At 56.1% G+C, this 25,798-nt stretch overlaps 3 protein-coding genes and 1 long non-coding RNA gene across 6 annotated transcripts; 2 read left to right on the top strand and 2 right to left on the bottom strand.

Annotated features, from left to right (window-relative positions):
• The first annotated feature begins 663 nt into the window (after positions 1-663).
• MICALL1 (MICAL like 1) lies at positions 664-16,075 on the top strand. 2 transcript variants are annotated; one of them, XM_035339488.1, is made up of 16 exons: positions 664-876; positions 5,789-5,837; positions 6,485-6,626; positions 7,908-8,011; positions 8,713-8,849; positions 10,687-11,261; positions 11,718-11,781; positions 12,353-12,738; positions 12,871-13,349; positions 13,786-13,920; positions 14,054-14,180; positions 14,462-14,552; positions 14,905-14,978; positions 15,116-15,230; positions 15,540-15,586; positions 15,888-16,075. In XM_035339488.1, exons 1-16 carry the CDS (start codon positions 731-733, stop codon positions 16,007-16,009), a joined length of 2,793 nt encoding a protein of 930 aa, XP_035195379.1. In that variant the 5' UTR covers positions 664-730; the 3' UTR covers positions 16,010-16,075. The 2 variants fall into 2 exon arrangements, with proteins under 2 accessions (XP_035195379.1, XP_035195389.1); XM_035339498.1 differs by lacking the exons at positions 14,462-14,552; positions 14,905-14,978; positions 15,116-15,230; positions 15,540-15,586; positions 15,888-16,075 and adding an exon at positions 14,272-14,425 and having other exon boundaries at positions 14,054-14,196.
• LOC118174280 lies at positions 1,798-16,421 on the bottom strand. The gene is made up of 4 exons (XR_004754597.1): positions 16,241-16,421; positions 12,844-12,851; positions 10,663-10,668; positions 1,798-1,809 (listed from the first exon to the last, which is right to left on the bottom strand). It is a non-coding gene; the product is annotated as an uncharacterized LOC118174280 (long non-coding RNA).
• Positions 16,422-16,985: 564 nt separating this feature from the next.
• Positions 16,986-21,310, bottom strand: C1H22orf23 (chromosome 1 C22orf23 homolog). Of its 2 annotated transcripts, none has more exons than XM_035339512.1 (7): positions 21,176-21,310; positions 20,954-21,070; positions 20,452-20,637; positions 19,851-19,985; positions 18,886-18,986; positions 18,096-18,722; positions 16,986-17,639 (listed from the first exon to the last, which is right to left on the bottom strand). In XM_035339512.1, exons 1-6 carry the CDS (start codon positions 21,303-21,305, stop codon positions 18,618-18,620), a joined length of 774 nt encoding a protein of 257 aa, XP_035195403.1. In that variant the 5' UTR covers positions 21,306-21,310; the 3' UTR covers positions 16,986-17,639; positions 18,096-18,617. The 2 variants fall into 2 exon arrangements, with proteins under 2 accessions (XP_035195403.1, XP_035195413.1); XM_035339522.1 differs by having other exon boundaries at positions 20,954-21,016.
• Positions 21,259-25,506, top strand: POLR2F (RNA polymerase II, I and III subunit F). Its single transcript, XM_035339534.1, has 5 exons — positions 21,259-21,392; positions 21,547-21,616; positions 21,707-21,837; positions 23,550-23,621; positions 25,324-25,506. The coding sequence occupies exons 1-5, from the start codon at positions 21,373-21,375 to the stop codon at positions 25,412-25,414; spliced, it is 384 nt and encodes a 127-aa protein (XP_035195425.1). The 5' UTR covers positions 21,259-21,372; the 3' UTR covers positions 25,415-25,506.
• Positions 25,507-25,798: the final 292 nt, after the last annotated feature.

Below are 25,798 nucleotides of genomic sequence, written 5' to 3'. Positions count from 1 at the left end.
GTATCGTGCTCTTCCTCCACTTCTTCCAGGACTTCCTGCAAAGTACTGCCTGCAACTCCAAGTGTCCTTATCTTCAAAGCCCTCCCTGGCCCAGAGCCTATCCCTGGAGACTCCCATGTCCCATATGTACTTCACTGTCCGATGTTTTCACATCCTCTGCTGCCGCAGCTTATGCCCTAGCAATGCTGAGCTCTGCCGATGTCAAGAGCAGCCTCATCTAAGCCTGAACAGGATCCAGAAATTAGGTTGCCTTTTCCTTTTTTATAAAAAATAAATAAATAAACTAGGGTTCACTCCAAACCGTTTTCCGTTCCTGCTTATACTGTTCTCTCCCACTCCTCCAAGGGCTGAGCAGAAAAAAAGGCAGGAGCGAGGGCTGGTGGCTTCGTTGACTTGAGGCACTTTTCTCCAGGCGTTCAGCCTTCCCCGCGCCGTGGGGAGAAGCAGCAGGGGAGGCTCCCCCCCAGCCTGCCGCAGCACAAAGCCTGGGCGTTCCCGTGGGGACAACCAAACCGGGGCGTTAGCAGCGGCGCCCTCAGCTTCCCCACCGCCGAGGGGGACCCCAACATCTTCGGTCCCCGGCCTTCGGGGCCGTCCCTCGCCGAGGCCCCGTCTCCCTCCTCCTCCTCCTCCTCCTCCCCGCAGGCGGGGCCGCGCCGCCGCCCTCCCCGCTCGCTCCGTGCCTCCCTTTCCCCTCGTCGGCTCCCCGGGCGGCGGAGCGGCAGCCCCCATGTCGGGCCCGCGGGGCGCCCTGCAAGCCTGGTGCCGGCGGCAGTGCGAGGGTTACCGCGGCGTGGAGATCCGCGACCTCAGCTCCTCGTTCCGCGACGGCCTGGCCTTCTGCGCCATCCTGCACCGGCACCGGCCCGACCTGCTGTGAGTAGGGCGGCGAAACAGGCCGCGCAGCACCGGCCTCGCCTCGGCCGCCCAGCCGGGCAGGGGCGGCGGGGGACGGGGAGGAGGCGGAGGGGTGCCCACCCCCCCCCCCCATCCGTCCCCCGGGGGGTTTTGGGGCTGGGGGGTTTCGGGGGTCGGGGGAGCTGGGTCTGAGCTTGGGGGCTGTGCAGGGTGGAGAGGGGTTGGTGCTGGGCTGAGCTCAGCTGTCAGGGAGGATTTGTGGGGCTGGCGGGCGCTGGTTATTTCTGGGTCCCTGAGGGGGTGTTTTGCAGCGGAGGGAGGTGGGCAATCCCTCTTCCCAAGGAGCAGCATCCTGGCCTGGCGCAGGGCTGCTCCTGGCTCTCCAGAGGTGGCCAGCCCAGCCCGTAACACGCCGAGCCCCAGGCTGGGATGCTTCCAGCCCGATTCCTGTTGCAGCGAATGCCACCAGGGTTATCGAGCTCTGCTGGCCTCCCTCCACTAAACGCCTTGTAATTCGGTTACTTCTCCCCGTCCGCCTCCCTTGTGCGAGGTTTCTGGGAGAGCAGAGGGAATGGGAGCTCGATGAGGCAGACGTGAGCTTGGGATCGCTGCGGGGCACGCTGTCACGCTGGCGAAACTGGCTGAGCCATGGAAGGAATCTGCCCCGACCTGCCGCTGCTGCTGTAACCCTGCCTGCCCTGACGCTGCTGGGAATCCGCCTCCTGTCTGCTCCAGTCTTCGCTAGCCCTCACCTTTCACTTTGCCCCACCTTGCTGTGCCCCTGGTGTGCACATGTACACACGCTCCTCACCTGTCAGCCAGGCTTCCCAGCCCCGCCAACAGCACTGCGTCCCCTGTCACGTTCTGCTCCTGGGCTGGTTCTTCTTCCTGCTGTCAGCCGAGGCTGCCTCAGCTGACCAAATCCTCTTTTCTGAGCTGGCCCCGGGGTAGCTTTTTGTCACAAGAGCAGCAAAGATGGTCTATGGCAGGCAGCAGGGGAGCAGCGATGCCCCAGTGGAGCTGCAGTGCCTGTGTTGGTACAAGCAGAAGCTGAAGAGGTAGGCTAGAAACCCTGCTGCTGTCTGCCTTTTTTGGGGTGGACACCTTGAAACCCGCAGCCTGGTGTTGAGGAGTCACTGAGAGCCCAGCTATCCAGTGTTTGACACTGACCAGACAGAACAGAGCCTCTGACAATGCTCCTGGTCTCAAGGGTGCTACGTGCCTCTGCTTCAGCTGCTGGAGAGGAAGAGGCAAATCAAGGACCGGAACACCAGCAGCTCCTGTGTTTCTGATTTTTTGGTCGGTAGCACGGTAATAGAACCGAAAAGCGAAGGTTTAGCAAAAGCTGACAATAAAGACCACTAAAACCACCTGCTGGCTTCCCGTTGACCGTATTTACCATCCCATTGAGCAGCAGCCACTGCTCTTAAGTTGTCGGTGGGCTTAAATCGGCTCCTGGCAGATGTCCTAACAAAATGCTTCACAGTTGCTCTGCACGAGCCGCAGCGTAAAGGCAAAGCCCAGTGCCTTACAAGGACATGGCATCTTGTGGAAGGATTTTCGCAGGGTGGTCAGGAGCAGCACCATTTCATCTGATTCCAGCTTCCTCAGCCTGTCCTGATTTGGAAGTGGGAGCTTTGGATCAGAGGCAGAAAATCTCCCGATGGCAGAGTAAAAGTAACGGCCCTCCTTTTCTTCTGAAGTGCTTTCAGTCAGCTTGGTGACGGGACTTGGCAAAGACTACCAACACGTTTCTGACCTGGCAGGGTCTTCCTCTGCGAGGGGCTCTCCTGAGACGACCGTGCTGCTCCCGTGAGCCCCAAAGGCTGAGGTTCGTCTGCATTCAGCTGCCTCCCCCTTTCCTGCTGCCTTTCCGTTCCGCCACAGAACGGAAGAGTGAGCGTGTCCATACAGCCGGAGCCCTCTCGTGTACCTGCGTGATGCTGCTGCTCTGCCACCCGGACCCTCGGGGCTTTCTTTGGCTGTCGTGTCGGCTGTTTGTCTGTCCTGCTTGTCCGGCCCTGTCTCAAAAGGAAGGAGAGGCCACAGAGATTAGTGAAGCTGGAATAATTTTCAGCATAACCCCTGTTTCGATCACAGCCCCCCAGGACTGAGGCAGGTGGCACTGGAGGGACGCTCCTCTGGGAGCACTGATTTTTCTGAACGAAGCAGCCAAAGCTGGAAGTGCTCGGTGTCTGCTGAATCCAGAACATCTTGAACTGCCCACCGAAGACAGGCTGCGTGCTTGTGGGGTTTGTGTGTTTAACCACGAGGCTGAACGTCTGCATCCAGGCCTTCCAGCTCTTGTTCCACTGAGTACACATCTTGGTTTCGCTGCCTCGCTCTCCCTATCTGGGAGCTGGCAGCAGCTGAGGCACTCCTTTGGCAAACCTGCTCCCTCGGGCGCAACCTGGCTTTAGTCTGACCGTGATCTTGGGGCAAGACATTTAATCCCTTCTTTCCCCTTGTCAGTTAAGCTGGAAGCGTCCAGGCCGACTTGACAGCAGACTGCGGGGCTTAACAAGTTTGTTTTCTTAGCGTTCTTGAAATCTGAAGCATGAAATTAATGTTTGCAAGGCGCCTGTGCCAGCTTAGTGAAGCGACAAGCATCTTTTGGCTTCCTAGAGCTCAGGAGGGGTTTTGGCGCTCAGGACCAGAAGAACAAGAGGGCATGGCACACGCCTTTTGAGCACCGGGAGAGATGGAGGCTTGAGGAAAACGGGCGAGGAGAGCCGTGCTAGGAAGGCTGCCCGGCGTCCCAGCAGCCGCGGGATCGCTTACAGGCAGGCTCACAAATCCCACTTGTTCCCCCCCGTGTCCTGCCCGCGTTTCCCTGACAAGCTCTGGGAAGCTGAAGGCCTCGTTCTGCGGCGCTGCCGTTAGCGAGCTCGTGATTGATATTTGAGGAATCCAGGGATTTGCTTTGGTTTTAGCAGAGCAGCACACCCTTCCCCCTTCCCTGGGCCTGCTGCACTCACTGGCAGCTGCCCTAAACCCCGGAGTACTTAGTGGCTTGGTGTGTATCTAATTAGGGAAGTGCTCGGGATGTTATTTGCATGGAAATGTTCCTCCAGGATACGCTGCCACGCCGGGGTTTGCTGAGCCGAGGCATCCCATCGACTGGGATGTCCAGAGTCTCTCTTATTCTCACGTCCGATGCCTTGGACCGGTGTTTCCTGGTGTTTCCTCGGGAGAGGAGATTATGTGTGGGGAAACCCTCCTGCACTCTCTGCACGTCCTTACGGGTGATGGAGACCGGCGTGGTCCAGTTTGTGCCTGGAGAGAGCTAGAAGAGGCCTCGGAGAGCAACCAAACAAACTGTGATCCCCCAGGGCCTCGTACTGGTGGAACTCAATATCCAGGGTAAAAGCAGAGACTTTTCACCCTTGCATTAGTGGGAAAACCATCCTTGTATTCCCTCGCTGCTTAGGAGCCCTCCTGCTGCCTTCTGAGCGTCACGTCCTCCCCGCCGTCATCCGCTTTCCCAGGCAGATTTGACTTGGTTTTCTAAAAAGGCCTCGGTTTGCTAGGGTGGGGTGGAGTGGACATGTGTTTTGTCTGTCAAAAACTCCCAGCCCAGGCCACCAAGGAGCCTTCAAGCTGCGCCACTCCCATATCCTGAAAGCGAGGGCATTCCGAATGAAGCTTGTTAATGCTTAGAGGGCAGCCGATCCCCAGCTCCGCTGTCATCACTTCTTCTCCCTTCCCAAGCTGGTATTTTCTTTAAAAGAGAAATAATAAATAAATGCAGCAAGGTTCAAGGAGTTCTCGAGGCAAAAAAAAGACTCAGAGGAAAAACATCTCCCAGTGGAAACTGGTCATAAATACAGAAAAGGCCCCAGCGTTCACACCAAAGTGAAGCCTGCCACGGAAACCTTTTCTCAGCAACGTGCAGGAGGGGGAAAGTTGCGGTGTTTCGACCAGGCTGAGTTCTGTGGGCTCGTCTGCCTGTGCTTTGTGCAAGGAGCTTCTGCAGGACGCCCAGCCCGCCTCCTGCACGCCTCCTGCCTTCGCTCTTGCAGCTTGGTTCGTCTCGGAGGAAACGGCACCAGCAGCCTCTCGCTTTTGAATGGAGGAAGTGTAATTTTATGGGGTCGCGGGCAGCTGGGAGAACCTCCCCGAGCTCATCGGGGACTTCCTCCGCAGCCTTGGGACAGGCACGTGAAAGGCTCTGAGGAGGGCCCCGGGTGCCTGCGGGACAGCACGGGGGCAGCGGGGGGAATCCTGCATCAGCGTCCCAAATTTCGGCACCTTTCGCTGCGCCACCAGGTTCGTTTCACCTGACACTGAACCCCTCTGGGCTGTGAACGTTCTCACAGGCACACCGTGCTGCTGCGCGAGGGGCTTTTTTTGTAACGAAGCTGAGATCTTCGACAGGAAGGGGTTATGTTTGGTTTAGCGTGATGCTGCTTTCACACATAATGCCCCCGTGAACGTGCAGAAGGCGTAGCTAACTCCTTCCTGTATTTCTTGCCCTCTCTGGAAAACCTGCAGACCGTTTTTAACCCTCGGTCCCCTGCTGTGGCCTTGCTCCTCTGGCAAGGGGAGCTGCTCGATCCCCGTGGTCAGGCAGATTTGATTTCCCAAAGGGGACAGGTGAAATCCCACAGTGTGCCCATGATGGGAGCTGTTGGGGTTCCTCTCTGTGCCCCAGTTATTTCTTCAGCCTGTGCCTGCACGGGCAGAAATGAGAGGTGGAAAAGGTTGATTTCCTGCCCAACACCCGTTTGGGACTTTCTTTTTTTTAATTCTAATTTCCCTAACAGTTTTTCTGCTTTATCAAAGTTTTCTTTATCTAGCTTCTTACGTGCCGACTTGCTGAAATGCCTGAGGAAGGTTGTCCGTCCCGAGAACCTTCATGTGGTGGCACTGGGGTGCGCACGTCTCAGCTCTGTGTCTCACGTCGCTTGTTTTTGCTTTCTCATTTCAGAGACTTTGATTCTCTCTCCAAGGAAAATGTCTACGAAAATAACCGCTTGGTAAGTCCCAGCTGCACCATGCACAGGAGGAAGAAGGAACACGAGAATGACTGGATGGAGGTCATGCAGTGGGGAAGAACTTAGTGACAGTGGGGGGGGGGGGGGGGGGGCGAGAAAAATCTGCTGGTAAGCAGCAGGCAGGAGCTGGAAGTGTCTGAAACATCAACATCCAGCCTGTACTAAAGAGAAGATCAGGTGGTTATGCTGGTAGTTGCCAAGATGATGTCTCTAGTGAGGATTACAGCCCCACTTACTTCATATGGCCATTTTCATTGGCTCTGCCAGGCTCTTGCTTGAGGATAAGTGGTGGTGTGCCTGTTTCACAGGTTGAAAAAACACATTTTTTCAGTGCTGAGACCTCCTGAGAGGCCCCCTCAGAGCGGTAGCTGAATGACAAGAGCACTTGGGAGGGAGCTGCAGGGGCACAGACAGCTGAAATGACACCGGGGCAGCTGCAGCGACTTGTTCCCTTGCTCTCCTGCTGCCTTCTTTCCAGTCAAGCAGCACGTCTGGGATCCTCCATCTACCTGGGATGCCGTAGGCTTACTGCTTAATCTCCAGCAGGATCCTCCCGGCTTGATTTCTGTATTATTTGTCAGAGGGTATCAATTTTCTCTCGTTACCACCTCTTTCTGCTGTTCCTGCAGGCCTTCGAGTTGGCAGAGCGGGAGCTGGGCATCCCAGCCCTGCTAGATCCCAATGACATGGTCTCCATGAAAGTCCCCGACTGCCTCAGCATCATGACTTACGTGTCTCAGTATTACAACCATTTCAACAACCCCAGCCAAGGTGAGTGCCCTTCCCCACCTTTGCCTTCCAGTTTGCCCCCAGATTGGCTCCAGAAACCCAGAGGCACCGCGTGCTGAGAGAAGTCTTCTGAATTCCCTCCGTTCAGTAAATGTGTCAGAGATTCCTAGCCCAAACCTTTATTTTCTGTGCATGGAGCGCATTACATCTAGAAGTGAGATTTTATGGGAGGTGGGGCTGACATCTGGGAAGGAATCCTGCGTGGTGGTTTTGCAGTTCAGCATCTGTGGGGTCCTGCAGCCACTCTGGGGTCGGGTGTTTGGAGGTTTGTGGGCCTGGAGGTGGTAGAAACCTTCCTTTCTGTAGAAAGTGGGAGAGGGACAGCTAACACCTGCCTGTTCTGGATCTTGGTGGTGCTGGTGAGTCGAGCCTCGAACTGGGAGTAGGGCAGGGCGAGGTTTCACAAGAGGCAGGGAATGATTTAACAGCTCACCTGGGGAAAGGGGAACGCCTTGCTTCTCCTCCCTCCGTGCTGCATTCCTGCCACTTGGGTTGCCCCTGGAGCACATCAGACCCCTTTGTGATCTACCTTAACCCACTGAAGTGGAGGAAAGCTAGATAGGGAACGTGCCTACCACAGCTAGTTTTTATCACCTTAGTAAGCTTGAAGTGACAGGGGGAGGGGAACCAGGGTGGGGTGTCTTAAATCAGCTCATCTGTCCTTGCAGCTGCAACCTAAGCTGAGTGCTGCTCTGAGACAGCTCTCCCAGGGCATCCCTCCAGGGTGGAGATCGGAGCTCCAGGTCTCTGCTCTGCTCTCTAGCTCCAGCACGTCAGCCACAATCTCAGATAAATCTCTCCCACGTGCGTGGATGTGAGCACTTCTCCTGGGATGCCGGCCCTCCCAGCCAAGGACTGCCTCCAGGGCTGTTGGGCAAGGGGTGCTCCACAGACCTGCTGGCACCCCGGAACCCAGTGGGGAGCAATAATGCATTAGCAGCAGGTATTTAGGGTGCTCTGCTCTTTAAGCATTGTTCGGGAAGCTGATAGCAAGGAAGCCAAGTGGCATTTGATGGGTAAATCAAATGACAGTGGGCGGCTGGTGTCCGTGGGCCACAGAAGGGGACCTGCTGCAGGCCCGTGGCTGCCCCGTTATTAGCCTGCCTTTCCCTCTGCCCCCTAAAATAGGCAGTGAAGTGTCAGGAGTGGCAAGTCCTGTGTGTCACAAGGCTGCCTTTTTTTTTCCCCTCCCCTCCCCTTCCCCCACATGCGTGGCATGAGTCACCGCTCTCGCCTGATCCTCCTTTTGCCTTCTGTCTCCAGCCAGAGTCCCTCCGCCTATGAAGCGCCCGGCCGCGGCCGCCTCGCCGCCTCTGCTGTCCCACAAGAAGCCCGTGGCTGCGGCCGAGAGCTCCTCCACGCCGCAGGTACCGACCAGTTTCTTGATTTTTAAGTCGGCCTGAGGCAGGGGTCCTCCCTGCGCTGGGCGTGAGGGGAGGGGAGAGAGCCCATCGTGGTGAGATGGATCTGGGCAGGGGGCTAGCAGCTGTGTGTTTTGGGGTAGGAGGGATTTGGGGGTTTTGGGACCTCGGGAGTTTCTGCTGAGAGAGTGTGTGTTCTTTAGGGATCTCTGGACTGAAATTAGCCTCTGGTAAGGAAGAGGTTGAGAGGGATGGGTACCGGGTGGTTTTTTGGGCACCCAGGGCACGAACATCTTCCCTCCTACGGAAGCATAATGCTGTAGATGAGGAAGGAGCAGGAATGTGGGATTAGGTGAGCAGAAAAAATGTCTCCTTGGCCTTTTATTTCAGGGTACGGTGGGTCTCTGGGATGGCAAAGAGCGGGGAGACCCCCTAGAGGTCCCTGCTTCCTAGGGTTTAGATTAGTTCCTTGCACAGCCCTTCAGCCCTGCCTCCAGACAGGGACAAGGCACCTTTTGGAGGGTTTCCATTCTAATTTGAGTTGGGGGCAGCTGTTGTGCGCATTGCTTGGCCCTGAGGTCAGCCCCCATGCCACAAGCGCTTGGCAGCGGGCATAGCACGGGCAGCAGCTGCCCCGGAGGAGCCACGGGCTGGTGGCGAGCACCTCGTGGTCCCCCTCGCTGAGCTCCCCGCGTGTCCCCCCTCAGAACGATGTCCCCTTGGAGCCGGCGGAGCCGTCGCAGCGCACCACGCTCAGCAGTACCTGCGCCGCCTGCCAGCAGCACGTCCACCTGGTGCAGCGCTACCTGGCCGAGGGCAAGCTCTACCACCGCCAGTGCTTCAGGTACGTGCTGGGCAGCTGCTGGAGCTCTGCAGCCAGCCAGACCCCATTCCTGTGTGTCTTTTTGCAACACAGGGCCTCGAGGGATGGGGGTCACTGATGGTGTTTCCCTCGCAGCCCCGTGTCCCAGAGGTCTGGCTGGTTCCTTGAGTGCAGCCCCGTGCTGCTTGCTGTCCCTGCTCCCTGCCTCTCCTGCTCTTTCCCCCTCTGCTGACCAGCTTCTTGTGCTTCTCCTGCCCCCCAAAACCAGGATGTTTTGCCTCCTTACTGCCTCCCTACCAAGTAACACCCCCACCATGATGAGGTCCGAGGTGGACCATCAGCCCTGCAGATCTCCTTCCTCCTGTGCTGCCCGGGGCGGTGCTGGGCTCTCAGGGGGAGCGTGTGGGGAGCTACAAGCTGTTACCAAGCCAAGGAACGAGGGATGAGACGTCAGCAGCCCTGCGGTTACTCCCTGGGTGCAGGTCCTTACCTGCAGCACCAGTGAAGTCATTTCACTTCGCTTTCCCTGCTCGGATGACGAGGGGGTGAGATCTTTCCTCTGGATCACAGGACAAGAGCCTGCAAGCGGGCAGCCGGCGTCTGAGGACAGAAGAGCTGAGCCACAGGAAAGTTATGGGAGGCCTCATTTAACTGTGTGAGCAGCTCCTGACTAAGCCTGAAACAGTATTGTGAGAGAGGAGCTGTGCTGGGACTCAACATGCTTCTTGTCTGCAGCTAGGGCAAAAGCAGGAGCTTTGGAGTGCAGGTGCAGCATTGGTCTTGGGCCAGGGACAGGAGAGTTGCAGTGCCTGTCTTGGCACAGCTCGTGGCCTTTCAGACTCAGCAGTGAGAGTCCCCAAACTTCATCCTAAGTATTTTTTCTCTGTGTGCTTTCCGTGCCTTTTTATTTTTCCCTGCTGATTCATGGCTGCTGCTTGCCTGGGAACGTTCTGTGGCAGCGTGCTCTGTGGGCTGACAGAGATAAAACCAAAACAAACTTCTTTTCTCCCCATGTCCAAACTTGTTACCTCTTCATTTCGTCATAGCCCTTCTCCCCGCCCCTGTGTCTTCACGCTTCTGCTCTGCATTTCAAAGGAAGCAGCAGCCAAGTGGACACCCAGAGCAGAATTCCTCACCAAAATTATCTGATTGCAGCGCAGGGCGGCTGGCTGCTGTGAGCACCAAGTGTTCAGGCAAGAAGAAACAAGCTCGGCTTTCATGGGGCTGCTTCATCAGCCCCTTGCCCTCGGCTCTTTTTCATACACGCTGTCCTCCTCCCTTCCCAGGTGGAAAAGGGCTGAGCTGGATGCCAGTGCTGTGTACTTAGGGTTGCACCCAGAGTGCTTCATTAGGGAGGATTCAAAGGTTCAGCAGGGAGAGAGTGGACGAGCGTCAGACCAGGCGTGAACGTTGCTTCTCCTGACTTCTCTTCAAGCCTCCAGCTTAGGGATTTCCTGAGTCAGAAGTAGTATTGTTTTATTTAATGCTCAGTGTTTGTCCCTTCTCCTGGCCCCCACCAGGTGCATCTTTTCCAGCCTGGCAAGTCTCATTCTCCTGGCTCTGGAAACCATGCCGTACCCCAGCACCAATGCTGCCCTTCATTATATCCTTTCTGAGCTGAAAGAGGAACCCAGATGCATGCAGGATTTGAGTTGTGAGCTCACCGGGGGCACACGCTGGTGTGGTGATGGTTTTCTCTTCCTCTCCTTTCCTGCATGACTTCCCCGAGATCACGATGCGATTTGGTAGCCGGGGTGAAGAGATCTCTGAGTGCCAGCCTTTCTCCTCAGCCCCGTCGGTTCCCTGGAGGGCAGGATGGCCTCTCCCACCTCACGGGGCTCTTTCTTCTCGTTGGCAGGTGCAAGGAGTGCTCCAGCACCCTGCTCCCAGGGTCATACAAGCCCGGCGCAGAGGCGGGGACGTTTGTCTGCACACACCATCGTGGTAAATTGGCCGTGAGCGGCAAGATGGACAGGAGGGCCAGCCCCGACCGGCAGTCGCCGGAGCTAAGAACTGAAATTGCTGCCGGCAGCGTGGGTGAGGATGGGCTCCCTGCGGGAGCAGAGGTGGGGAAGGACAACAGCACTGCCGTGGAGAACGTGGCGGAGACCCAGACGCCTGCAGAGGGGACGGCCAGCCCGGAGGAGAAGGACAGCGCACCCAGCAAAGCAGAGACAGCGACGCCCCACGCGGGAAGCGGGGCACCCACCTCCCAAATACCCCCCAGGCCTCCCCTTCCCAGCAAGCCCTCAGCGCCCAGCCAGGACAAAGCCAGCCCTCTGGACGGACGCCTCAGAGACCCTCGGCCCACCCCGGCCCCGAGGAGGTCGACGGATGCCTCAGCCCTCTCCCCTCCAGCCTCCCACCCCGTGCCCCGGCCCCGCTCCACCATCCAGGGCGAGGCAAGCGACTGCGCGCCCGGCATGGTGAACGGTGAGAGCACGGGGGTGCTGCCCACGTCCACGAGTTTCCTTCCTTCTCTGCCGCCTGGCGCCCTTCTGCCTCCAGTTAAGTCTTGGGCTCGGACACTGAGCCTTAGCTGCCTGCAGACCACGTGGAGGAGAGAACGGTGCTCGGTGTCGCGCCTGCCTGCTCCATTTTATTTCTCTGGAGCTTTCCAGAGGGTGCTGCGGGGCGGCAGTGTTAGGGCAGCATGCAGGGGTGAAAACAGAGGGATACATCAGTCTTCCAGCTGCAACTCCAGCATAAGACTGGGAGAAAAAGGGGGGTGTTTGGGGGAGACTGACTGCACTGCCCGGGGGAGAAATGCCACGAGGTTTGCAGAAAGTGGGAACAACCAGCCTCCCACAGGGAGATGCACCTTGTGTTGATTTAACCTCTTTCGATGTGTCGTTCTGGTGTTGTGACAGTCTGCCCGTGTCTTTCCAGGTAGGGGACCTGAACCCAGTCTCCCTGTCCCAAAACCCCGAGGGAGACCCTGCTCCTCTGATCGGTACGTCCTTCTGTTCATGGCTCACCTGGAACCCCCCACGCGAGGTGGGGCTGTGGGGATGGCTCGGCTCTGGTCTCCTCTCCCCCCTCCGTCAGCCCCAGCTCTTGGGAGGATGGAGGTCGTGATCGAGTCCCTCCCCTGGCCAGTGCCAGCCCAGTGTTAGTCGCGCTGTTGGTGCTTGTACCTCCCAGGGGCTCTGTCCCTTAGGGCCAATAAAAATCTTGGGGGCTCCAGGAGTGCAGAAAATGATTTCAGCGTTTCCTGCTGAAACAGCCCTGCTTGTGCATGCTGAGAAGGAGACACGTGGCAGCCTTGTGGAGGGTTTGTCCAGGGAAAGGTCCAGTGCAAGGACATTGCGGGTGCTTGGCTGCTGTTGGGAACCTTTATACCTACCGGGCTCCTTCCAGGAGCCTGCTGCTGCCCGCTCTTGAGACAGAGGTTGCACAAGCACAGTGCGTTCGCGGTGCCGAGGAGCGGATCCGTGCCGCTTCCCTGATGAGCAGGGATCCTCCGAGCTGCGGGACGGGCAGCTCCCTGCCACCTCTCACTATCTTTTCCTCTCTTCTCCCAGTGCTGGAGCTGCTGCAAGAGCCAAGGACCCGCCGTGGATGGCCTTAGTGCAGGCAGAGCCCAAGAAGAAGCCAGCTCCTCCTCCTCCTCCCCCGGGGAGCGGCCACGAGACCCCAAGCAGGACTGCGGAGGAGGAGGATGGGGAGGAGGTGGGCAAAGCCAAGAGCGAGGAGAGCAAGCCTGATGCCGCAGAGCCCAAACCGTACAACCCCTTTGAGGAGGAGGAGGAGGAAGAGGAGGTTGCTGCTGCCCAAAAGAGCACGCCTGAGCAGGAGCAGGGGGAGGCTGCTGCCAAGTCCCTCCACCCCTGGTACGGGATCACTCCCACCAGCAGCCCCAAGGCAAAGAAGCGGCCAGCCCCGCGAGCCCCCAGTGCTTCCCCGCTAGGTGAGCTTTCCCCCACCCCCCTACCCCTCCTCCTCACCGCTTCCCCTTCCACACACCCCTAACCCCAGTATGTTCCCCCCCTTCTCTCCTGGCTGCCCCCCTTACTCCCCGAGCTCCCCCTTTGCTTTGCAGCCCACCACCCCATCTCCAGGCTGTCGCACTCCGAGCCATCCTCCTCCACTCCGTCTCCGGCCCTCAGCCTCGAGAGCATCAATTCCGAGAGTTCGGCCAAGGTGCTGGGCGACACCGACGAGGCCCCGGTGCCTAAGAGCTCCTCCGAGCCCACTGTCCACACGCCAACGGCCACCAAGACCTCCAGCGCTGACGCGCCGCTGGCCAGCGTCTCCTCCAGCGAGAGCCCTGCCGCCCCAGCCAGCCTCTCCACCACCTCCTCCTTCTCCTCCTCCAGCGAACTGGCCAGCTTCAGCGCGGAGGCGCAGCCCAGCGCCCCGCACGCCAGCAGGAGCGTCTCTGCTGGCAGCTTAAAGACCAGCCCCAGCCGGCTGCCCCCCAGGCCTCCTGCTGGGGCTAGCCCTACGCCCATCCTCTTGGCTTCCGATGGGGGTGCCGGGAGCCCGAAGCCGCCCTCTTCACCCAAACCCCAGCTGAAGGTGAGGTGGTGACCTCAAAGGGGGGGTTGAGTCCAGGCTTGCCCCTTACATAGGTTTTTTTGTGTGTGTGTGTGTGTGTGTGTCCCAAAAGCAAGGCTCGGGCATGTGTTGGTTAAGTGGTGGCTGTGCTCCTGTTCTGCTTGCCCCAAGTGCTAAATTCCGCGTGCTCAAAGCAAACGGGAAGGGAACCATCACAGAAAATAATTTGGTGTTCTCATTAGAGGGAGGCTGGGGAACCCACACCAAACGTGAGGAGAGCTGTTTGTCACCCCGTGGCTGGGCTCCTGGTGGAGATCGGTGCTGTGTGCCTCCTCTGGGAGGGCGTGGGGTAGGACAGGCTCTAGGGCTGCCCGTCTGCTCGATCCCAGCTGTTGGGATACTCGGTCCCTTCCCTTTGCCGGACCCTCACGGATCTCCCTTTGTCCTCTCGCTCCAGTCCTCCTGCAAAGAGAACCCCTTCAACCGAAAGCCATCGCCTGCTGCCTCGCCCTCCGCAAAGAAACCTCCCAAAGGCTCCAAGCCAGTGCGTCCTCCTGCGCCGGGCCACGGCTTCCCGCTGATCAAACGCAAGGTAAAAGGGCCCTTGGAGAAGCCGGGGGGTGTCCTGCTGTCCTCCTGCACCCATTAGTTGAGAGCAGCCTTAGGGTTACCACTAGAAGCCAGGGGTTGGTGGTAATGGCAGTCCCTGCTGTGGGGTTTGGCAGGTGCAGACAGATCAGTACATCCCCGAGGAAGACATCTACGGAGAGATGGATGCCATCGAGCACCAGCTGGACCAGCTGGAGCACCGCGGGGTGGCCTTGGAGGAGAAGCTTCGCAGCGCTGAGAATGGTACGTGGGGCGGGACGGACCCGCGGGCTGCTCTGCGTCCAGCTGGGGAGTTGGCAGCGGCGGCTTCCTCCCCGCTGATGGTGGGGGTGGGAGAGCACAAAGAACTGTGCGGGGCTCCAGGAAAGGTCGCAGCCACGCTCGTGGAGTGGAAGCAGGTGAAAGAGGAGACGAGGTTTTTTCCTGGGGCTCAGGAACAGGATGAGGTCAGGCTGACTCTCGCGGAGTGCTGACGGGATCCTGCAGGGCTGGGGCTGGCTCTGAACTGTCCTTTTGCTTGGCAGACAGCCCCGAGGACAGCCTGCTGGTGGACTGGTTCAAACTCATCCACGAGAAGCACATGCTGGTGCGCCACGAGTCAGAGCTCATCTACATGTAAGCGTGTGTGTGTGTGTGTGTGTGCGGCAGGCGACACCGACGGTGCTGTGGGAAGTCCTGTCTCAGTGCTGCTAAAACTGGAGGGCCTGGAGAAGTAGGGGAAGGAGGGCAAGCAGACAAAAGTGTCCAAACATGCTCAAAAATGACCCGCTGCACATCCCCAAAGTCCCTGCAGCGTCTCTTCCAGGAAGGCCTCGAGCAGCCGGGGTTGGTCCCTGGTGGGGCTTGGCTATCCAGGATCAGACGGGCACCTTGGCGGCTCTTCCCAAGGCCACCCCCTATTTTGGGATGACGTTCTGCCTTTCTGGAGCCTCGCAGCAGGTCCCAGCGGTGCCCCCTTCCCTTGCAGCTTCAAGCAGCAGAACCTGGAGCAGCGGCAGGCGGACGTGGAGTACGAGCTGCGCTGCCTCCTCAACAAGCCAGGTAAAGCGTGGTGCCGGCTCTAGCTGCCTCTGCTTTTCCCCCGGGCTTCATCTCTGGGATCTCTGCCCCGAGCTCTGAATTTCAGAGCTCCTGCAGCCATCTAACTGCCTGTCCTTCCTTGGGGTTTGGCTCGGCAGAGAAGGACTGGACTGAGGAGGACCGGGTGAGGGAGCAGGTGCTGATGCAGGAGCTGGTGACCATCATCGAGCAGAGGAACGCCATCGTCAACTGCCTGGACGAGGACCGGCAGAGGTGAGGAGGGATGCGGGCTGGGGGCGAGGGGAGAAGTGGGCCCGTCTGACTCAGAGCCACACAAATGGCTCGTGGGCATGTCCCGAGACGTCCCTGCTGCTGGAGTCTTTCCCAGGCTTCCTGGTCCTTGTCTCTTTGAATGGTTTGTGTGGGACGGCCAGGGCCGCGCTCGCAGCGTGTGGGACTTGCTCACACGACACTGGTGGATCTACACCTCCACGGCTTCCGAGGGGGAGGTTCTCCGGCTCTAAACAATGCAGCAGCTGCTCAAGGCTGAGTCGCTGACCTGTCTCCCACTCTTTCTTTCAGGGAAGAGGAGGAGGATAAAATGCTGGAAGCCATGATTAAAAGGAAAGGTAAGAAACTAGCAGGAGGATTTTGGAGCAGTGGTTTCGCTGCTGACCTGGGTGAGGGGCAGCGTGTAAACCATTCATGAAATTGCGTGCAGGAGGAGGAAGTGACACTGTTCTGTGCAGACAATGAAGCCTTTCCTGTAGGGCCCTGAAAAGTTTGGAGCACAGCTGTGCTGTGAGGCCCTGTTACGCAGAAGGAAGTGTGCGTGCAGTGGGGAGCTTTGATTCCTTGTCCCTGTCGTTGTGTGCACGTGTGTGCAAACCACCATCCTCTCGCAGTAACAAGCCTCCTTTGCCACCCCAGAGTTCCACAAGGAGACGGAGGCCGAGAGCAAGAAGAAAGGCAAATTCAAGCCCATGAAGGTGCTCAAGCTGCTGGGCAACAAACACGACTCCAAGAGCAAGTCACCCAAGGAGAAAAGCTAGAGCAGGGGCCGCCAGCAGTGGGAGGGACGTGCTGCCTGACTGCCCTGGCCTCCCGCAGCCAGGGTGCCTGCCACGAGGGGCTGGGCTCCCTCTGCTCCCCTCGCCTCTCCCCATCCATCGCTCCCTCCCCAGGCGCCAGCACTGCCACCCCAGGGTGCCTCCGGCCCCCTGCCCGCAGCGGGGGAGCCTGACGGCAGCGCTGCCCTTCCCGAGGCTGTGGAGGAGGCTGACTTTCCCCTCTGAAGCCTCGCTAACAGGGCAGGGAGCAAATGGATCCGCTTTTCAGAAATGCTGCCCTGTCGTGTGTCCGTGTTACTGCCTGAGAAGCAAGCTGAGGAGTTTGGTGTTTGTGGGAAAACTTGCACTAACTGTCCCCCCTCCCCCTTCTCCCGCTCTTACTGTGACAGCTCCGTGTGCCTCCATCCTCTGCCAGGGGGGATCTGGTCGACCCTCCCTGCCCACTCTTGTCCCCTTCCTGCCCCGTTTTTAACTGCAAGAGAAAAGCCTGGCATTGGAAGCGGGATTCTTTAAGTTTTACTGGCCTAAACTAAAATGTTAAAAAAAACACTCTCACGTCACAAGGCTCTAGAGCCAGAGCCAAAAGCATAACCGGTGCCCTATTTATTCTGAGCTGTCCCCTCCCCCTGAAGACTTCCCCCCCCTTGAGCATGACAGGGCTGAGAGGACCCTAGGGGACCGCGTACATCTCGGATGCAGCCCGCGTGCCCTACTCAGGACATCTTACCCCCGCTGCTGCTAACCACCGCTGCCTGCTGCCGTCAGGGGGAGGGAGGAACATTCCTTTTCCAGGCGAGGGCAGAAAAGCACAAGACTGACTTAGTGCAAGGGGCGAGCCCCTGCTCACCAGTGCCACCCTTGAGCGGCTGGGGAGAGAGGCAGAGTCACAACTGACCTTTCCCCAGCTTTGTCTGTATATACTTTAAAAGTGTGTAAAGAGGGTTTGGCTGGCTGGGTTTTTTTTTTTTTACACCTCCTTTACTACGTGAATCCAAACCCGCCCTGAAACTTTTTAAATCCCTATTTTATTTGTTGTATGCGTGCGTGTGTGTACATCAGGGGAGGGAATGGGTGGAGAGTATTCTTCCACCCATCCCTTCTTCCTTCCATTTCTGTTTCCTGCCTTCTCCTCCAAGGCGAGGAGCTATTTATTGAGTCGTGCGATCGGTCTGAATTAGACGTTTTGTTTCACGGGTGTTTGGTTGGTCAGCTGTTCGTCACGCCTTCCCGTTAGCAAATCAGTCATGTCAGCCCCGAACAAACCGCTGCGCCCCCTTCCAAAAATACAGCAGGCTTCAGCCAAAACACTCAGAGCAGTGCCTTGCAACGCGGCTGGCGTAGCATTCTGGAAACACCCCCCCCCCCGCTCCCCCCAGATGCCGTGCCACTCCTGCCACACCTCAGCGGGCTGATCAGGAGCAGTGGTAGGGGAGGGGAGAACCCAAAGCACAACTCTTCTCCGCGGAGAAACGCGTCCGTTTTAGAGCCTGCTGTCGCGTCGCCGTTGCCAAAGGCCGTCAGGATCGCCGCAGCCTGACACCCCTTGGCCCTGTGCCCGGTCAGAACCTTGATTTGTAAATTACGCTGTACTAACTCCGTGACTTCCATTCACCTGAACAGAAATTAAAAAAAAAGAAAAAAAAAAAAAGGATTTAAAAACCAATCACGGCTTAGGTTTCTTATTCCTTTCTGTGCTCACTGTTCTGGGCATGCTGCCTGGCTCGTGGAGGGGCTGATGAGTATTGCTAAAAAGCAGATGATGGGATCTTAAAATCCGCCTCTGCATTTCCCTACGCTGGACTTTATGAGGGAATAGGGGGGCGTCGTGCTTCAGCCTGCTGACGGGCAGAGGTGGTGACTCAATGACCGTTTCCCGGCTTTGTGGGGGACTGACGGCTGCTCAGCATACCGTGATTTCAGGAACCAAAAAACCACAGCAAGCCTGCTGCAAAGCGCACCACGCTCCGGGCTGAAATCCCCTCTCCCCCGACGCTGAATCTGTGTTCCTGAGCGCCTGCCCAGTTCAGCTGCCACGGAGAAGTCTGCTGATGCACGCGGTCACGCTGACCTGCTGTAATGTTGGAGGCTCGTGCTTGCGCAAGGCCAGGCGGCTGCATCTTCCTCCTCGCCATCTGCCAGCGCAGCCGTTCCCGGAGCTGTGCGGGCTGGAGCGGGTGCTGGATGCGGGCGGTGACACGTTAGTGCCATGCTGCCGCAAGAAACCTCCACCTCTGGGGAGATGCAGGAGAAGGAATGACATTTGGAGCTGTGTGGAGCGCTGTACTCGGAGGCATTGCATAACCGAAAGGCTTTGTCATGTTTTAATAGCCGCTGCTGTGCGTTTTCATCTTTTTAATATTGTTGAGCAAGAAGGGATCTGGTGCATGGGTAGGACTTTACAACAGCTTGCTTCTGTTACGAGCTGTGAACAAACTGTTCCTGCCTTCTGGCTTCAGGCAACAGGTGGTACTGCTCCCTCTTCAGGGGAACCACTGAGAGAAAGGCAGGCACAGGCCAGCCCTTGAGACTCCAGTGCCAGGGGTGTGGGAGAAGAGGTGGGAACAAATTGCATTTGCGATTTTCCCTCGGCCTAGTCATGGGAATCAGATTTGTTCCCAGCAGGAAAGTCTTTTGTCATGGTCTCTCTCACTTCCTCACTTCTCTTCTTGTCAATGATCTCCATCTCGCGCATTTTCTGCGAAGTACAAAGGGGATGGGCTGAGTGAGGAGAATGCCAGGAGCTTTTTTCTTTTTTTTTATTTTTTTTTTTTAGCAAACTGCAAGAGCAAAGGTTCTGCTTCCCTGATGAAGGTGCATGCAGATGTAGAAAGAAAGCGGCTGCCAGGGCCCTCACATACCTGGGAGATTTCAGTGAGGATAATTCTCTGATACTTCTTGCCCTGTCCTAGAGCTTCCATCTCTGCCAGGAACTCCTGCCTCTCCCGAACTTCATTCACCACTGCCAAAGAGAAAACACTGCGAAAAGAGGATCCAGCCAAAAGGCAAGGAAACGGCTAGCTGCAAACCCTCAACCTCCCGGCTCTGTGGGAGCAGCAGTCCCACCAGGGGAGGGGTGATATCTGCTGTAACACCCACCCATCTTCCAAAATACCTTGGAAGTCCCTCACACACTGGGAAGCCCCCTCCCCTGCACAGCTCCCTTCCCTATCCTGCAGGAACAGTGACTTCCCTTATTTATTTTTTCTGTAATGTGAGAGTTTTCTGTACTTGGTAGCTATCGATCCGTGCTGTCCCAGTTAAAGAAGGGCTGTCTGGAGTGCTCACACACATAGGAGACTCAAGCACAGCGAGACATAAGGCAGGGCTTTGCCATCCCAGGGCTTTTGCCATCACTGTGCAGGACAAAGTCCACCACTGCTTAAAATTCTGCCCTACATTTAAGCTCTGCTAGTGTAACTTTACTGATCCTGGAGTGAAGATAAACACAGCCCAAACCACGGTCAGGCTGGTAAACATCCTAGCCTACGCTGAGTCACACTGGCTAGAGAAAGGATCCACAGTACCTGGGCTTTCTGCCCAGGCTGCCCCTGCGAATCACCACGGTATTCCTCTGCCAGCAGTTTGTGTTCTGCGGGCAACCCAGACAGCTTGCATTTGCCAGGAAGCCTCTGCAGAAGAAATTCTGCGAGGAAGGCTGGATCGCAGAGGAATGGTGTCAAGTCCTTCCTCTGGGAATCTGGCTTTGTGCTCCCTTCCAGCCAGGGCTTCAGATTCGGGGCCACACAGCCTGCCTCACGGCCCTCAGGGGGAGCAGCCTTCCAGGCTTCCCCTGTACCCCCTGCTAGACTACATGACGACATACGTTCTTCAAAGCGGTCAGTCTCAGTTATCTTCTCTTCCTTTGTCTGAACAAGCGTCTGCTTCACTTGCTGTTCCACCACATCCTTCCCAGTCGCTAAGATACTTTGGAGCCTTTGCTTCTCCCTTTCCAAATCTCCTGTGAATGACAAGGAATAAAATAAATGCTCAGCAGCCTGTCTCCTCACCAAGGAGCCTGGCCATCCTGCTGCCCTGCTAATGACAGCAGAAGTGTGACATTAATGACAGTGCATCCCCAGACTGAATTGTACAAGCATCTTCATTGCGAAGAGGAAAAACAAACTGACATCAAAGGTTTAACCCACATTTATAAGCTAGAAAATTATATAGCACCCCCTTCTTACACAAGGACTGCACAAGTTCCTATCAGTTATAATTTCCCTAGCTAGCGGGCAGAAGTCAGTGAGCGTTTGCAGTGAACGTTCCCTCACAAATCTTTTTTAAGCACCTTTGAAGTCAGAAAGTACGAGGATGAAGAGTAATTAAGAATACCTCCCATGGTTGCTGAGGTTGCAGGCAGGGGGTGGACATAAGGGGAAGAGAGAGGGACTGGGTGTCATGATTAGCGACGTTTTCTGACTTACTCCTTGCTCGTGGCTTGAACTTCTCTCGGGTGTAAGCATCTCCTGCCTGGCAGACCTTGGCAGGCCGAAGATGCGGTTTAGCTGAAAGCCTGCTCGGCTGACAGAGCGGCGGGGAGGAAGCAGGCGGCACGGGCGCTGGTTGTTTGCTGGATGTGGGGTGGCACTGGAGGGGCAGGGCATCTCCCCCTGGAGAACAAACCCAAAATACTGATGTCAGACGCAGAGGAGCCCGGCTGGATGGCCCCCAGCTACCACCAGCTGAAGATTCGGTGTAGCACGGACAAGAAGTATCCACGGTGCCACAGATGCTGCTCATGGGTGGACCTCTGGGGCCGCCTCACCCGATACTTACACAAAACAGCAGCAGCTGTGCTGCCGTGTGGAAGGCAGCGGGACGCCTCCGTCCGAGCGGCCCGCGGGCGAGCACCCCATCACTTGGGGCCAGGGGCACGAGCTGCTCACCACAGCGGCGAGGGGGGAACGGGAGGCGGACGGCACTCACGTTCCAGGCACTCCATCAGGCATCGCCTCTGGAAGCTCGTCAGCTTCGACTCCTCCATCATGGCTGGAAAACAGAGTTTATGTGTAAAAACAGGGCCCCAGAGGGCTCCCCGCGTCCCCGTAACACCCAGGACGGCGCAGGGAGGGGATCCCTAGGGACCAGACAGACAGACACGGGTCTCCCACCACCTAACGCGGCCTTCCCCGCCTCGGGCCCCGTTACCTCGCAGCAGCTCCCGTGTTTTGGGGCTGTACCGGGCTCGGCCTCCTCCCTCCGAGCCCGCCCGGGCCGGCCGGTGCCGACCCGGGGGGGGGGGTAAAATGGCGGCGCGTCGCCGCGGCAACGGCGCCATGGCGCCGGGCGACTGCTAGGCGCGTCACGGGGAGCGACCGGGGGCGGCCGGCGAGGAAGGAGCCAAGATGTCTGACAACGAGGACAAGTGAGAGCGGCGGGGGGAGAGGGGGCAGGGGGCGGGCTGCGCGACGGGGGTCGGGGTCGCGATCGGGATCGGGATCCGGAGCGGGATCCGGAGCGGGATCCTGAGGCGGGAGCCGAGCGCGTTGCCTGACGTGCCCTCCCCTCCTGCCGCTCAGCTTCGACGGGGATGATTTCGACGATGTGGAGGAGGACGAGGGTCTGGAGGACCTGGAGAACGCGGAGGAGGTGGGTGTCGTCCGTCCCCCCCCCCCCCGGCTCGCCCGCCGCTCGGGCCTGAGGCGCAGCCGAGCCGTAGCGTTGTGCTGTTTTCCCCAGGAGGGACAGGAGAACGTGGAGATCCTGCCTTCGGGAGAGCGGCAGGCGGCTAACCAGAAGCGGATCACCACCCCCTACATGACCAAGTACGAGCGGGCCAGAGTCCTGGGCACACGCGCCCTCCAGATAGCGTGAGTATTCCCCGCTGTCTCCCAAGCATCCCCACGGTAAGGCTGTCCTCTCCTAATGTCTCCCAGCCCTGTTAAAGCTGCTTATTCCCTTCCTTAAAACCTCCTGGGCCTCACGTAGTCCCTGACCTGACAGCTGAGCTTGTGGATCACCGTCACAGTCAGCACTGAAAAGCAACACCGTGAGCCCTTACGTCTCTAACAGATGTCACGGGCAAAAAGAGTGGGGAACGTGACACGCTGATCCTGCTTTTTGCCTTTCCTAAGGCAGCCAGCATGGGCTCGAGCTAAAAAGCTGAAGCTTTAGGGAGAGATGCTCTACAACACCTTCATCTATTAGCACATGGCTAAGAATTAGGAATGGCATAGCCATCCTGAAGGCTCCGAGTGCAGTTGTGTTGTGGCAAACTGTAAGTTGGTTAAGTGTTTGGAGTAGCGTGGCATCATTGACGATAGATGATACCACTTAAATCCTATTTGAAGTGCTATTAAGGCTGGCTGCTCTCAACCTCTTCCATTTACCTGTCCAGATCTGTTTTAATAATACATCTCAAAAAGTTTTGTGCTTTTTGAAAAACCGCCCTACAAGCGAGACTATGAAACTGTGTTAAAATTTGTCTGAAAGGGCATCTCTGAATTTCATCTTAGCTACGTTCACCTTCCAAAGTAATGCTTCTCCACATCTGACCACCATCTACAAGCCCCTAAATGATCTTTCCTTAATCGTCACTTTGCTGAGTTGTTCTTTGCCCAGTTATCACTCCAGAAGGCTATTTTGTGCGCGTTCTTTCAACTGGTCAAAGACCAGAAAAATGGGTGAGATGGGATGGGGATGTGCCAGGCCTGTAATCCAAAGCACTCTGGTGCCTGCTGCTCCTCCAGCTGCGTACTTCTGCTCGCGGTGCTGACTCTAGGCCAGCAGCAGCCCCCCAGTGGCCTTACCCACGCATAACGTGAGCTCCAGTTGCTGTTGCCACCAGAGACAGTCGTCAGCTGTGCTTGCTCTAGTTTTACAACCCTCTGCAAAATGCATTTTTTTTCCCCTAGGCATAGACTGCATCAAAAATCCATTCTTTCATTTTCTCCTAAAGAAAGCCTGAAAGATGTGAGCAAGTGAGAACATGGGGGATGCCTATTTAACCCCTCTTTGTTAGATCAATTTGAGGTCAGTTTTGATAACTCTGTTCCTCTGAGGTGGTGCAACCTGGCAGGCAGCTAAGCACCACACAGCCATTTGCTCACTTCCCATCCCACTGGTCGGGGGAGAGATTTGGGAGGGGGGAAAAAAAGTAAAAGCTCATGGATATAAAGACAATTTAATAAAACAGAAAAGGAAGAGAAATAATGATGATGATGATAATAACAGAATATATAAAGCAAGTGATGCATGATGCAATTGCTCGCCATCCCGTCCCTGAGCAGCGTTCCCCCTGCCCCTGGCCAGCCACCACCTGTTAATTCAGCAGGATGCCATGTGTTACAGAATATCCCTTTGGCTGGTCTGGGTCAGCTGTCCTGGTTCTGTCCCGTCCCAGCTCCTTGTGCACCCCCAGCCTGCTGGCTGGCCGGGCCAGAAGAACATTCAAGCAAAAACTCAGTCCATAGTCCCCTGGAGAAATTTTCTTCCCAAAGCGGACGAGAGTGCAACACGCAGGCACGTGCTTAGCTGTCCCTTCTTCGTGTTCTCTCACATGGTTGTGGATGTTTTGTTCCAGGATGTGTGCCCCCGTGATGGTGGAATTGGAAGGAGAGACAGATCCCTTGCTGATTGCCATGAAAGAGCTCAAGTAAGTCCTGGCCTTTGGCAGTGAGTGTATTGATTTCCATAAAGCAAGCACTCTCCTCCTCATCCCAGCATTTAGCAGCTTATTCCATGCAGCTCATTCCAGGAAAACACTGTGTTCCCTCAGTAACTGTGAGTACTACAGTTGCCTTCCTTTTCTGCTCCTTGGGACTTCTCCACAGCTGCTCTTCCATCATGGGAGCTCTTGCGTAGTGCTGATGATTAGCAGTGCTCTGATCTCTTTTACTTGGGAGTCCAAGTGTCTTTTATTTCTGTGATGAGAACGCAAGGTCCTCATCTTTCTGGAATCAGTTTAATTCCCTGAAAGGGACTGATGCAAAGGAGCCTTCTGAACAGCCCTGTGTTCAAACAGAGTGCTGGCAACATTAAAAATAAGGTGAGGTTAGTAATGTGAAAGCCCTGGTAAGAATGTCTTTTTTACCTGCATCCTTCTACACCTGGCTTATTGTGCTTGCAGGAGGCACAACCCTTGCTTACAGAGAGATTAAATAAATCCTTTCTGACTAGCAAAATCAGCTTCTCGATGGCTGCTGACAGGCCCACCTTTCCACAGCAGAGTGTTCTGGCCCACAGCTTGCTGACGTGGTCAGCGAGCTAGTATGCCATGGGCAGGCTTCTTTCAAGCAGACCAGCCAGACTCCCTTCCTGATTAAGTCCCTCTGCTTGAGTTGAGTTGTCCCTCTGCTCCCCCAGTTTCGCAGTGCGTTGCAGTTGCTCTTGCAGACTCTATATCTCTATTACAGCAGCTCCTTTTATCATTGCTAAAACCTCCATGGGTCATGCTCCTGTCAGATCTCCAAGATCCTAAATTGCTTCTGGTCACTGTCTGAGTGCGAGCTCTAGAAAGCAGTCAGTGTGACACACAGTGGCATCCTGTGCTGTGCCAAAATTCAATTGTGATTCTTGGCATGAGGGAGCTGCTTTGGCACTAGAAAAACAGAAGCCCTGATTGTGGTCATTAAAGACGTTGTATTACTTTTCACGTCTGATATGGTCGTAAACCTGATGCCCTGGTTAGATTCCAGACTGCTTAATTACATTCTGCAGATTTAAATCTGCTTCCACTAAGTTAAATTCTGTTCAGCACTTTCTTGCTTTCTAATTGGAGCTGCTGTTAGCAGACGCTGTGTTCTGTCCCAGCTTTACCAGCTTTTGGTGGCTGAACAGTCCACAATATTTCACATACCCTTCTTTAAAATGTACCTGATGCCCCCAGACATGCAAAACACTCTGTAGATGTCAGCATTAAATTAAGGTTCATAGAATTCTGACACTTCTGTAGTGTCTTGTAGGGGGAAAAAATCTTCACTGGGTTTTTCTTGGAAAAAAAAAATATTTAAGTCACTTTTTTTTCCCCTCCCATCTTTTTTTTAGATGCTTGGTGTTGTCTCATAGTGGTTTCAGGTCACAGGGCTCAATTCCTGCAGTGGCAGCAGGGTACTGACCTTCTGGAGGTCTTTGTTTTGAGACTTAGGGTGCTCAGTGCTTTGCACCTACAAAAGAAAACTTTGTTGGTACTTCCCTCTACTGCGTAATGCCAAATCTCTGGTGCCGTACAGATCTCTCACTTAAACCTGATGAGCTTTACCGAAGCTAGCAAGGCAGCGTACCTCAATTTCATTGCCTGCTGAAATGCTATAGTGAAGGCCGTGGCATTTCTTTTCACCTCTCTGTCCTTCCTCCAGAGCACGCAAGATCCCCATAATCATACGTCGTTATCTACCTGACGGGAGCTATGAAGACTGGGGCGTGGATGAGTTAATTATCACAGACTGACCAGCCGTTGCTTTTGGTTCTTTCCTTCTCCAACAGATGTTTCTATTTTTCTTTATATTTGTGTAAATAAATTATAAGCCTTCCCATTTTAAGCTGAACGTGTGTTTTTTTCCTCTCCCCCACTTTTTTTCCCACCTCTGCCCTACCTGCCCAGGATTTCTTTTGAACCCTTTCTTATGTCTGTACACCACCTTGGTTCGTATCCTTTCATTCTGCGTCAGTCTGTGTGGGCTCTACTAAAGGGAGCAAAGTGCTGTGCTTTTCTTCTGTTTCCACCTGTCACTCCTCTCCAGTTATAGGACCAACAGCCAACGGAGCTACTGCTGTACAGCAATGCTCTTGCAGGTACTTTGGCTGGAGAAAGACTCCAGCCCTCCACCGCTA

The sequence above is a fragment of the Oxyura jamaicensis genome, chromosome 1 (assembly GCF_011077185.1).
Source record: "Oxyura jamaicensis isolate SHBP4307 breed ruddy duck chromosome 1, BPBGC_Ojam_1.0, whole genome shotgun sequence".
NCBI lineage: Eukaryota > Metazoa > Chordata > Aves > Anseriformes > Anatidae > Oxyura > Oxyura jamaicensis.
The sequence above is the reverse complement of the archived record's forward strand: the minus strand, read 5'-3'. Positions and strand labels throughout refer to the sequence as shown.

Excerpts from the sequence above, each read along its gene's own strand:
- MICALL1 (XM_035339488.1), top strand. The coding sequence starts at position 731 with ATGTCGGGCCCGCGGGGCGCCCTGCAAGCCTGGTGCCGGCGGCAGTGC. Across the intron at positions 8,850-10,686 it reads TACCACCGCCAGTGCTTCAG|GTGCAAGGAGTGCTCCAGCA; the intron begins GTACGTGCTGGG and ends TCTCGTTGGCAG. Across the intron at positions 15,587-15,887 it reads AGCCATGATTAAAAGGAAAG|AGTTCCACAAGGAGACGGAG; the intron begins GTAAGAAACTAG and ends TTGCCACCCCAG.
- POLR2F (XM_035339534.1), top strand. The coding sequence starts at position 21,373 with ATGTCTGACAACGAGGACAA. Across the intron at positions 21,393-21,546 it reads ATGTCTGACAACGAGGACAA|CTTCGACGGGGATGATTTCG; the intron begins GTGAGAGCGGCG and ends CCTGCCGCTCAG. Across the intron at positions 21,838-23,549 it reads ACACGCGCCCTCCAGATAGC|GATGTGTGCCCCCGTGATGG; the intron begins GTGAGTATTCCC and ends GTTTTGTTCCAG.
- C1H22orf23 (XM_035339512.1), bottom strand. The coding sequence starts at position 21,305 with ATGGCGCCGTTGCCGCGGCGACGCGCCGCCATTTTACCCCCCCCCCCG. Across the intron at positions 21,071-21,175 it reads AACACGGGAGCTGCTGCGAG|GGACGCGGGGAGCCCTCTGG; the intron begins GTAACGGGGCCC and ends TGGGTGTTACGG. Across the intron at positions 18,987-19,850 it reads GACTGACCGCTTTGAAGAAC|TGGTGAATGAAGTTCGGGAG; the intron begins GTATGTCGTCAT and ends TCTCTTTGGCAG.